At 49.8% G+C, this 12,608-nt stretch overlaps 1 protein-coding gene across 5 annotated transcripts in view; it reads right to left on the bottom strand.

Moving 5' to 3' along the window:
* KCNN3 (potassium calcium-activated channel subfamily N member 3) overlaps positions 1–12,608 on the bottom strand; it is a 192,747-nt gene that overhangs the window by 20,765 nt on the left and 159,374 nt on the right. For 4 of the 5 annotated variants that reach the window (XM_082435569.1, XM_082435565.1, XM_082435566.1 and 1 more), the window contains exons 4-5: positions 10,642–10,783; positions 3,551–3,661 (exon numbers count right to left, since the gene is read on the bottom strand). In XM_082435569.1, coding sequence (XP_082291695.1) covers positions 3,551–3,661; positions 10,642–10,783 — 253 coding nt within the window. Of the gene's footprint in view, positions 1–93; positions 1,644–3,550; positions 3,662–10,641; positions 10,784–12,608 lie in introns of those variants that run through there. The other variant, XM_082435567.1, reaches the window with a different exon arrangement.

Below are 12,608 nucleotides of genomic sequence, written 5' to 3'. Positions count from 1 at the left end.
AGTGGATCAATAGGTTCCCGGGGGTTATTAAAGGTTTTTGAGCAGGTTGGTGATATGTTCAGAGCTAAGTCTCAGAGTCTAAGGAGAGTCACAAGGAAGCAAAGTACAGGATGACTTGGGTCAGGGAGGACCAGGTGAGATGAGACGGTAGCAAGCAACTGAGATGGTACAAGACTGAGATGGTGGCTTTGAGTATGGTGGGCAGAGGACCTGGAGAGGCTGGTGTGGCCAGGTGGAATCAGACTCCAAAGCTGCTCGGACCCCTGTGGGGACCAGGGCAGAGAGGAGTCAGAGATGCTGCTAAGCTTTCAGGCCTGGAGACTGGAGGAACGATGATGTCATTAACAGGGAAGGCAGGAGAAGGCACTAGTGTAGGGAAGATATGGGTTTGGTTTTGGTCTTACTCATTGATTTCACGGGGAAATGTACTTGGATGAAGTATTTGAGGCAGGAACCCATCGTGGCAAGGATAAGGAGACAAAATCCTCAGCCAGTGGCACACACCGCAGAGGTGTCTGCAGGTTTGATGTGGAGAGGAGGCGTGGCAAACAGAACGTCTCCTGTCCGTGGTGCCTCTGAAGTCAAGTGTGTCCATGGGCAGCTACCTTGCTCTTTAGAAAGGAGAGGTGCTCTTTGAGGACAGGCAGTAAGTATGAGGGCAGGTACCATCTCTTACTCATCTTGGTGTCCCCAGAACACAGGGAGTGCCATCCAGCTGTGATGGATGTGTTTCGTTACCTAAAACAGCGACAGCGGGATGTGTAGCACTGAGTGGGAGAAAAGGTGGGGATCTAGTATCTTTTTCATAGTCTCTCTGTGTGTCATTTACATATATATTATCTAGTAGCCCAGAGGTTAGCAATAAATTATAATTCTAGATTAACAATGGCAGTAACACTGCAAAGTCAGTGTGGGAAGATCTTATTGCATTAAATACAGAGATGATGTTGCCACCAGGGTTGACAAGTTATACAGGTGAGAGAAGAAAAGCCACGGGAATCAGGAAAACCAGAAACTGAGTTCCGACCCTGTGCCATCAGAACACCGCCGCACCTGCCCCCGCCCCCCTGGCAAATAAGTGAATAAAAACAGTGTGACTCTAGTGGTAAAGTCTGGGCTGAAGCCTTTACAGCAAGACAGGCAGAGTATATAAAGACTAGAACAATCTGAGTATTTTTATGATTAATAGATTACAATTCCTCTTTTTTGTTTTTTTTGCTTAGAGGTTTGAATAATTAAGGTTGCATGTATTGTAAGAGATGGCTTTTCTCTGTTAAATCTATTAATTGTCCACTCTTGAGAGGTTTGCAATTATGTCCCAATCAGCTCCTCCAAAGGTCGGATCTTTCTCTGGGAATTCACTGAGAATTCACTGTGAATTCACTGTGAATTCTATCTGACCCATGAGCCACTCCTGCTGGACACAGCGGGCCACTTGGAGAGAACAGAGGACGGATGAGGCATCGCCAGGGGAAGAAAGGTGGGCTTCTCTGAGACCAGGTCAAGGGGAGCTGAAGCCAGAGCAGGCCAAGCTCACAGCCAGTTTCCTTTCAATCAAGGTTAGGTAAAAGAACCTTTCCAGTCTTGCCAGCTTTGAGAATCCTCTCTCTGTAAGGGCCACTCCTTTCGTGTTGTTTGTTTCTCTGGGAAAAGATATTAGATATTAAAGGGACATTTCAACAGATTTAAGTGTTCTCAGAAAAGTGAGATGTTATTCGATAAAAAGATGCCTTGTACTCATAGATGGGCAATAAATATTTGTTGATTTGATTTTCAGTCCCACTTTTCAAAAAGTAAGTGGACTTGAGGAGGATTTTAGAGAATTATTTTTGAAAGCTTGAAATTAGCAACCACAATCTCATCTCCTTGTACAATTATATTGCAGAAAAATTGTTTATTTTCCTGTCATGTGAGGGAGCTGGCTTTCCTCGGCTTTATTTTCCTGTAATGTCTGATTCACAGAGTGAAAAATGGAGAGGACAAAGGAATAACATGATATACAAAGTACATCCTTGGTTTCAAAAAGCAAATAGAATAAACAGAGAGGCTGTTAACGTCTCTGCTCGAAGAAACAGCTTCTGAGAAGGTTTTGGAGGCTAGACTCCCTTGCCCCTGACTCCTGCACCAAATTGTTCCAGGAGAACAGAGGCAACTTTGGTAATTTGCTCAATACTTAGCATGACTTCTGCATGCTTACTAGGGGGCTGAAGGAAAGCAGCTAGGTTACAGGGCTCTGGGTGGAACCCGGCTGGCCTACCCACAGGTATGGCCCTCAATCCTGCCATCTTGATGATACAAATCATGTTTTCTTTTGTACCACGGACAGCTCAGTGCCAGGATGTACCGTATACAACCATCTGTATGGCAGCGACGGAAGACTATTTGCCTGTACCCCTTCTTTTTAACATCTGTGGAGGCTCTTTAAAGAATCCAGTACATGTAATCAAAGACCAAACAATCAAACACCATAAATAATTCTGCTGAGAAACTGGAGAGGCCTGGCAACTTCCCATTCCCCCACGCCTCCCTCTGAGTGAGCACGCCCACCCTTTGTCACTCTCCCTCTCTTTTTGTTCTCCCTTCCTGCCTTTGTCTCTATTTAGAACACATTTTTACTGTGCTGCAACATTCATCACTGAATATTTTCTCCAGCTTTCAAAAACCCCAATCAAAATCTCGTGGCTCATGGGTCTCCTAACCCACTTTAATCCTAAATGAGAAACTTGTTAGAGCCACCAAGACCCCAGCACAGGGTTTTGCTTTGCTCTCATTTCGGAAAGAGGAGAGTTTTGCAGGAAATCATATTACTGACCTTCGTTCGGCCTGCAGCTCTAAAGGATTTTCCATAAAAGCTGTCATTAAATAAACAGCTTCTGCCTAGCTCATTTGGCCTGCTGTTTTCCTGGAAGGCTCGTTTCTGTCTCTTCTAAATGGGCCTTTTCTTCTCTGACGATTCAGTGGGGTGTCAGACTTTTAGCAGCTAAATGATCTTCCCATTCCTGCTTATATTCAGTTTTTCACCCTCCTTACCCACTTTCATGAAGTTACGAGGGAGAAACATTATTTGGAAAACCCAAAAGGGGGAAAATTGGATGATGATATTTTGATGAATGTTATTTCGGAGTGATTGTCTGTAATGATTTTTTTTAAAGGGTTGGATTTAGATACATTCCCAATATCGTTTTTAAGACTTTCTACTGCCCTTCCTAATGAGAAGCATGAAAATATTTAAGCATAAGCAAAAACACCTCATGCTGGGTGATTTACTCGGTACCATTAGGCAAGGGGGGCGGGTTACATCATTGTATGCTATAGATTTAATTATCAGGAAAGTTATTTGGTCGCCTGAACCATGCACAGTGATTTAAGAGAAGACAGGAGCCTTCAGCGTTGGGACATTGTGCCCGTTTTGCGCTGGCTGTTTGCATGTGTCTGGGGCTCCCTCAACCCTCCACTGAAAGGTGGGGCCCTAACCCACTGTGGCTACTTTCTGACTGGCTCCCATGTTGGTCTTGAGTCCCCCGTTAAGACGTGGACAGTGGCGTTTTACCCGTTTGGTGAGCTGAGTGTCCATCATGAAGTTGTGAACGTGCTTCTCTGCTTTGGTGAGTTCCAGCTTTCGGGCCACCACGGCCACCACCAGGGCAGTACAGCCCGCACCCTGTGAGGGGACAGCAAGAGGACCAGGGGAGAGAGCACATCATTAAGAGGCAGGGCTCAGGCGGAAGACTCCACGTGCCCCGGGCCCACGGTGGGGTCTCCAGGAGTGGAGTGGGGACTTGAACTCTGGCTGGTCAAGGCCAAGCCACAAAACCCATCAGGGCCCTGATTCCCGCACCCATGAAGGGGTCTGCAGTGTTCTTGGCTTAGCTGCAGAGCTGACCTCTGGGAGACTGAGCCTTCCTAAAGCTGGCCACTTCTTCATGGAGCAGGATACTGGATGGGGCTGAGGCTTGGGGGAATTTAAAACACCGAACAATCACTTGGTCACCTGCCAGGGTGTGCAGGGAAGACAGAAAATCCACACACGCTCCCCCTCCCTCATGCATATCCCAGCCCCACTGCCAGCTCCAGAGCAGGGAGCCAGGAGGAAAGAAAGCCATGCAGTATGGATGGATCACCTGTTGGTGGTGGAGAGTTTTCCTGATAATAATCTAACGAAGAGGCAAAGCATCACCCCGCCAAGACTGCTTCCCAGGGCTACACTGGTTGGCATGAGTCTGTGTACTCAGCGGCTGAGCTTGCTCCCAGTTGGGTCTTTTTACTGGAGGTCTAGCCTATGACTCAGCACAAGAAATTCAGTTCCTTCTTGCTTTCACCAGGAGGCTCACGAATTCACCATCTTTCAGAGATTTAAAAGACGATAACAACACACCTGCCTCAAATCAGGATTTTAAGGGAACCCGCAGAAGGTGCTCAGGATTCTCCAGAGCAGCGTTCTTATTCTGCTCTGAAAGGTCCATTCCAGGGAAGCCCAGGGAGAGTGAGTAAAAGAGGCCAGTTCCTCAGGACTCACTTTCTCTCTCCTAATCCTCTGGGCGCATGCTTGACTGTCTGAGAAATGAGCAGAAATGGGCTCATCCCAACATTCTTCCAAAGGACTTTGAAGTCCTCTTCGCTGTGCATCTTGACCTGGTTGGTGGGGGGGGGGAGGGGATCGAGAGAGAACTGCTCCTGCCCTGCTTCTCCTGCAGGCAGCAGATGACAGCCCCGCCCTTGCCTGGCTCTTGGAAGAGAGCACATGCCCCTCGGTGACCATCACCCTTTTCCTGCACGTGGGGCCCTGCACCATCCTAACCTCCACTCGTGGAAAGAGACAATAAGCTCAGAAAAGTCAGCAGTCTGATCCTCTAGATGTCAAACAGTAATTACAGTTGCCACAGAGCTCAGTTTAGCAATTGAGGTCCTAGGATTGAAGGAATCCATCAATAACATTTGGGGCTCACCCAGTCTAACAGAATGCATAGGAAACCTTAAAGACTGTTTTCAAAGGTACTATAATCCGTACCAGAGCTGGGCGGAATGCATATGGTAGATCAATCCCCTACTCTCTCCTTCATAATCTCTTTCCTTTGCCAGAGGTTGGCAAAGGTTGGTCGGTGCAAGGTTTTGGCACAGGTGAAGTTGGCAACGCTTTCGCCCAGCTTCTTACAAGGGTTCCCATGAAAACAATCTCATGTTTCTCGGTACACTTGGTCAGCCACCCATTTCTAGCACAACAAACTGAAAAGAAAGGAGCCTGTGTGAACTTTCCTTTTCTGACCTCATTTTCCTTTCTTGTTCAGGGACGGCCCTGTTTTCCTGGCATCTGTGACTTGCAGGAGACTCTGTGCCCAGTTTTCAAAGGATATGTAATGGGCAGTTGGACAGCCTGGGCTGTAGGTGTCATCAATTGAGCCAGGCCTCTAAAAGTAAAAAATAGCTTAAAAAGAAGCTGTTCTAGAGGCAAGATGTGTGCTCCATTTCCCCTCAAGCAGACCGAGTATATAATCCCTCTCTTTTGTATGGAGCTACAAAAGAACTTTGGGCTGAACGCCCAAAAAGAGGGATATATCACTGTGTTAAAAATGGAACATCAGATGGAGAGGGTTCTTCCCAGGCTGCAGGCTTCCTCATTTCCCTGGGTCCAGGGAAACTCTGCTTAAATCACTCCTGAAAGCTGGGGGCAGAATTAGCCTGAAGGAGTCTCCCTGCTCACCACGCCACTTTGGAAGTTTCATTAAAACAATGAACCATCCACAGTCCCGAAGTTCCAGGGTCTAGACGGATTGCTCCATGGTTCTTGCTATGGCCCACAACCTAGGCTGCTGAATGCAGAAGGGTTCTAATGAGAAGCTAGAGTGTTCTAACTAAGGAACCATCTATCTTATATGATTAAGATTCATTTCTGCATGGAGGCAGGAGGCTGGGCTAGATGACATTTCCCAGTTTCTTTCAACTTAAAGATGTCAAGGCTCTCCTGTGGATATTTCTCTGAAGGATGCTTGGTTCTTAACCCCTAATTCTAACTTGAATAGATAGCAGTGGATACTTTCAACTTTTCTTTTAGAAAATCCATCATCTGGCTGAATTAGGGAAGTAGCCAATAATGAAGCCTAATCTGGTCACTCCCATTAAGAGGCAACCTTGTAAAGATGGGGTCAGACGTCAGCAACCTTCAGAAAGTGGTGTTCAGGGTGCTGAAATACAAACTGATCCTCTTCAGTGTGTGTGTGTGTGTGTGTGTGTGTGTGAGAGAGAGAGAGAGAGAGAGAGAGAGAAGCGGGGGGAGGGGAGGGGAGGGAAGGGAAGGGAAGGGGAGAGGGGAGATGCAGAGAGACATAGAGCTGGAGCAGAGACTGAGACAGGGAACAAGTTGTGCTGCCTCCTCAACAGATGGGACAGACAGGGGAAGTGGAAAGGAAGAAGCAGACAATAGGCAAAAAGGATGGGCTGATGGGAATTTGAGTGGAAGGCAGGAAGAACAAGAAGCCTAAGACTTGAGTCAGAAGTTAATGGTCAACTTTGGCTCTTTAGAGGAAATAAAGGAAGTACTACGGGATTCTCCCTCCCTCCTGCTGTATTCACCTTTCATGTGGTATAATGATCACCTATGTTCCTTTTGGGTCTTTTTACTTAGATGAGTTTATCAGCCTGACAGGGCCCCGTTAGCAGTTTGGGAATGCTTGTGTGATACGGCAGGGATGCGGGTTGGTTTTAAGAGACAGATTGCCAAGGGCTTGGCTGATTTGGGTGTGTGAGAGCTCCTGCTGTCCTAGCTGTCCTCGTGTGGAATCTCAGAAATGGTTGGTGGGCAGCGGGGCCATGTGAGGAGAGATCGGAGTGGGACAGAAGAGGGTAAGCAGCTGCTGGGATGACTTCCATGGGGTCAGATTGTGGAGCAAATCCATGACTCAGACTCTTGCCTTCAGAGGTGCCAAGTCCTGAATCCTTGTTGACACCAACTGAATTCCCTGGGTCTTGTCTGTCCAACACTATTTCCACGGGAGGGCTGTGGGAGGGGAGAGGGTTCACCTCTAATGAGGTCGTCCTTGCCAAGGTACATGGTGAGCAGAAGCACAGGAGTGAACAGAGAAAGGAGGGGCTGGCCTGGGGTCAACATGCCTAACTCATCCATAGATCTGGACCCAAACCAGAGACCCAGTCTCCTCCACTCTGGTCCTCCTACTTCTTGTGTCCAAGAAACATTTTCCAGCTGGAAAACCTTAGAGTCTCAAAAAACAAGTATCCCAAGGGGAAAAGTATGAGGTGTACTTAACTAAAGAAGCATAAGATAAAATAAAATAAAACATAAATGAAAGTGACAAATGGAGGAGGGAAGCCTGGAGGATTTACAGTTGGATTCTGTTTCTGCAACAGATACCATGTAACAACTAAAATAACATCAATTGGTTTGAAACCAAGGTGTTTCAGGGAGAAGCTCGTCTTCTAAAACTGACATTAAGCAGATGTCTTACTGAGCCCTCTTTTTCCCTCCTCCCCAAATGACTCAATTTGTGCTACCTTTTACTTCATCATCCCTTTCCTTTTGCAGTTCAAAGAAGCCTCTCTCATGAAGCCTCGGGGAAAAGCTCAGTGACCCCCACAGATATCCTGGAAGCTTTTGTCTATTTGTCCCTAACTCATGAAGGGTCCACAGAGTGAGTCCAGCTTTAGAAACTGGCTGTATTGAAATGGGATTCCTACCCAGGAGTCTTGGGGGCCCCAAAAGTCTTCCAGATGCCTGCAGAACCAAAAAGCCTTCAAAGGCCCATTCTGGATACTAAATATTGCCAGCTTTCTCTCTACCTTGTAACTGTCATCATAAAATTCTTTATGGAAAGTTGATGCACTTTGAGATACCTGCTTTTGTGGGTGAAATCTCTCAAACACACCAGGTCTGTGCCAACAATGTCAAGTTGTTCAGACAATTATATACCCTGCTTAATGGTTGATAATTACACCGTTACTGGGATTGCCAAGAGAAAACAATGATTAAGACTATTTACAGCCCGCACACACAAATTCTTCCTTTCCCTTCCCGAGCAGGCCTTGCCTTGGCCTGCATGGTGTCCATGGTAACCAAACAGGAAGCCCTACCTTTAGTAAAGGCACTTGCAATAATAATCAGGAGATGTACAAAGTGTCGGGAGGCTGGGAGAGGGGAGGAAGGGATTCTCAGCCATGCGAAACCCTGGAAAGGAGTGACTCAGCTGGAAAAGTCACATTTGTTAGTAAAAATGCCACCAGGGTTCCTCACTGTCAGACCCCAGAGGGAGGCAGCTGATTTTAATTTGGGTAAACACACTGACAGTGAGAGCAGGGATGCTCCCTGTCCCTGTTATAGATAGGTATATATTTACACAGCAGGGTTTGTGCAAAAGGAGAAGATAAAAGGCATGTGCTGTACTTTTAATATGGGGGGTGGGTATCGGTTCCTCCTCACTTGTTTGTTCTTTCCACTTTGATCACACCTCTCTCCACAAGGAACAAACACTCCTTTCCAAGGAGCTGCTACAGCCCCAGGAGCAAAAGCGGGTGCTGAAGACCACACCCCAGGAGAAGGCAGGGCGGGGCCCAGGGATCCTGCCCACCCACCCCCCAACTGTGCCAGAGCAGAAGCCCGGAGATGCAGGAGTGAGGGAACCAGGGAAATGGTGGCTATGGGGCCGCTTCTTGGATGGGGCACAGCTCCGTGCTGAGAGGGCGAATGGCTGGTATTTAAAAATAACAGAGGTTCCCAGCAGGGCCATCCACCTATTGGCAGCCCGGCTCTGTGCGGGCCTGGCTGAGAGCCGGTGCCGAGGCACAAAGCTTGAACCCCAGGAGCAGCTCTGAGACAGGAAAGCTTTGGCCTTCGGGCGGCATTTCATTCCTTTCTGGAAGGAAGAATCATTCCTTGGTTTCCTGGTGACAGCTGGAGCTGTGCCAGATAGACTCCTACTAACCGATGGGAGGTATTTGTTCTGAGGCCTTACACTTACCCGTGATTTATCCCAATCCCGGGGCTAAGCCTTTTCTCATTAACTGCTGCCCAGGACCTGCTAATATGCACCAGCTCTGGATTTCAGTCAAAACGGGAGAGGACGGTGTCCAGTCGTGACATGGCAACGCTGGACCCCTCCTGCTCACCAGCCCCAAGGCCCCAGGCCTCTGACCCTATGGCCTCTGCTGCTCTGAGCTGCTTTGTCACCGAGATCAGTCCCAGGAGGCCACCAGGCTGGCGAGGGCTTAACCCCCTTCCCACTGCAGAAAGGAGTCACTTCCCTTTCAGAAGGAGGGTGTCTGGTGTCCTCCTGGAGAAGTGGGGGTGATGACTGAAATCTGAGGGAGTCCTGGAAGGATTTCGATGATGGGGGTGCGGAGAGGGCTCCCTGGGGAGGGCTGTCGTAACCAACCGCGGAGCCCTAGGACCAAGTCACTGGCCTCCTGTCCGCCCTCAGCCCCACGACACCCAGGCTTAGCTGCCTGCTCCTTCTCTGACCCTCAGCTCCCTCTTCTGAAAAGAGGACCCTGTGTGTTTACTCTGTACTCTGGGGTTCTGGGAAGGAGGTCAAAGACCAGGGCTGCCTGTCCTGGCCAGAAAGTGCAGCAAGGCGAGGAGCCCTCATCCCCGGCCAGTGACGGAGTAGCGGCGGCAGGGACGCCGAGGACGCGCCAGCACTGAAGGCGGCGCAGCTCCTTGCTGCTGGCGGAGTGCGTTAACATAAAGCATTGCAGTTTATCCCCCTCGCCAGCCAGGGAGGAGGGCAGAGCAGGCCTCCCATCCGCACTTGGTACTCGAGAATGCTGAGGTCCAGCAGGCTAAGTGCCCTGCCTGGAGTCCGCAGTGAGGTCATGGGGTCAGAGGCCTGCGGCTGTGGGGCTGGTGAGCAGGAGGGGTCCAGCGCTGCAGCGAGCACCGGGGACTCAGACTCTGGTCTGACTCCCTACCCGCATCTCTCCCAAACTCCGTACTGTGTGGCCATGTGATGGGCACGAGTGTGTGTAGGGGTGGGGGATGGCAGGGTGATGGGCGGGAGGAATATACACCTTGAAAGGAGGCAGCACAGCTGCTGGACACCTGGGGAGAGATGGGGATGCAGTCACACGCTAGCCGGGTGCCAACACTGGGAGGGAACTGGCACTCGGAACCTGGCACCTCAACATTTGGATGCAGAGGCCAAGAGTTGGCCCAGGGTCATGTCATCAAACCAAGACCGAACCAGTGGCCAACCCAGTCTAGGACACGGGTCTCTCATGGCCGGCTCAGTGAGTTCTAGCTATACTCTTATCAGATGTGGTACCAAGGTCTGCGGGGCCCAGGCGACAGGAAAGAGGACAATGAACTGCAAGCCCTGATGCTCACCGGGGCCGGTGGGTAGGAGCAGAGGGTAAGACCCACGGCCAGCTTCACTCGGCCCATTTCTGGGGGGCTATGAAGAGGCCATTAGCTGTTAGGAACTGGGACATAGTCCTATCTTAGACAAGGAAATGAAACAGTGAGAAGCCACGCAGATTTCACATCTGCCTTTCTACGTGCAGGGACACACACGCTGGCCTGTTAACTAGCAGCTGGCCCCATGCCCGGATGAGGAGGGCCCCCTGCACCCACCATAAAGGCGCTGCTCCTAGCAGCATTCGGTGGGTGGGGAAGGGTAACTGGCCGAGGCAGGTACTCACCATGATGCCCGTGAGAAGACAGACACCTTTCCCACAGTATGTGTGGGGCACCATGTCCCCATAACCAATGGAAAGGAATGTGATAGAGATGAGCCACATGGCACCCAGAAAGTTACTAGTTACGTCCTGCTGGTCATGGTACCTGCCGGGGGGGAAGACAGGAGTTAGTTAGTGGAACTGCCATTCCCGGGAGTAAAGGCTCTGGGCAAACCTGGACAAAGACGGAAATGTGACATTTTGCTGAGATGGAGACAGCAGCGATGGTGGCACACGGATCTCTTCAGGAGACTGAAGCTGCCGCAACTCTGCCCACCCAGGTCCTGCCTACAGTTCTCCGTCCATCCCCCAACCCCCCCACCACGAACTTGGTCCCAGCGGTAAAATGTTTTGTCATGATTTGCACCATATCATAGACGTCCTTTCGGTAAAATACCTTTGGATGAAATCATGCAGTAACAAAATTTAGATTTTCCCTTCCAAGCTGACAGTCTAAATGTATGTGGATGTGATTAATCTGAAATCACAAGCTCTGAATAAGGAAAATGTCAAAAAAAATCACCAAACGCATTTAGCAATTTCCCCTAAGAAGGCTGATGGAGCCCAAAGACTGGCACCTCCCAGGTGTCTGGAGGGAGGCTGCGGTAGCCGGGGCGCTCTTGGAGCTGTTTCCAGGGGAGGCTCTGGAGTCTCCACGGAGCCACGGCCTCCTCTTCTGAGCTGGATGGAGGCTCGTGGCTGTCCTGTCCTGGGAGGAACCAGCTGGAAATGCATCACCACCATTCCCTCTGCCGGATACCCATTCCACCCCATCCTTTTCCTCCCTCCCTTCATCCCCAAACACCAAGGCCCGCTGTGGGCCAGGCTCTGTGCCAGGCACTGAGATAGAAAGATGAACAGGATACAGTCCCTGCCTTAGGGTTCTCAGCCCAGGGCAAGGGTCCATCAAGGATGCAGACATTTCTGAAAGCGTCAGTAAGTGAGTGGAAGAGGTACCTGGAGGACAGGAGGGAAAGGGCAATGACCTCGACTCAAATGTAGGAGGGTTAGTCAGAGGCTTGAGTTTTCCAGGCCGGCCGGGGGTAAGGTGTTCCAGGCAAAGGGAATGCCCTTATGAAAAGCCAAGGCCCAACTTGAGTGCAGCAGGTGGGCCTGGCTGCACCTGGGGTGGCAGGGCAGATGAAGGTGGGTCCTTTCTCAAAATGTTCTCTAACAGGATGAGCCTGAATGACAGGGACATCACTCCTTGATAAACTCTTCCCATCAGCCTCTTGTAGGCCACTGGATGGGAAAGGTGAGACGGGGCCAGGGAGACCAAACCATCCTGGTTGGATAGAGCAGAAAGCCATTTAGGAACCATAATCTACAGAATTGAGTTACCAGCAAGGCTTACATGACGTGCTTGGGATGGGGTCTGGTACAAGGAGGCCCCCAGAAAGTATTAGCTGCTACCGTCAGTGCTCTCCCTGCGCCCCACACCCCCACCAACAGGGTCTGGCGCCCAGTGGGCAATTGACAAATGTTGCTTTTCTTACCCTTACCCCCCGCCCCAGGTCAGGTGTGCTGGAAAGGCTGCAGATACGGGTGCATCTGGAGATGAGCGTAAAAGGAGGCAGAAGTCTGCTAGTCAGAAAGGAGATGGAGGGCACGTGAATGGGGAACACCAAGGACACTCTATGACGGATACCGTTTATTGACTCACACTGTATTAGCGGGAGCCACACAATACAAACTATCCTGTGGCTAGCTAGCACTTTGTGTACAAACACTCACATTCTCACAACATCCTGTAAAGTGTTTTTACAGGTAAGCAACTGGAAGCACAGAGGCATTGAGTGACTTACCTGAAAACACACAGGAAGTAACCAAAGCAAAGCCCATGCCCTTTTCGCTATTCCCTCAGCATCAGGGAGATGGGAACGACTGCTGTGTGCCTTGGGGAATGATGAGGAAGTTTTAGCAACAGGAGG

The sequence above is a fragment of the Balaenoptera physalus genome, assembly GCF_965194825.1.
Source record: "Balaenoptera physalus genome assembly, chromosome: 1".
Lineage (NCBI taxonomy): Eukaryota > Metazoa > Chordata > Mammalia > Artiodactyla > Balaenopteridae > Balaenoptera > Balaenoptera physalus.
The sequence above is the reverse complement of the archived record's forward strand: the minus strand, read 5'-3'. Positions and strand labels throughout refer to the sequence as shown.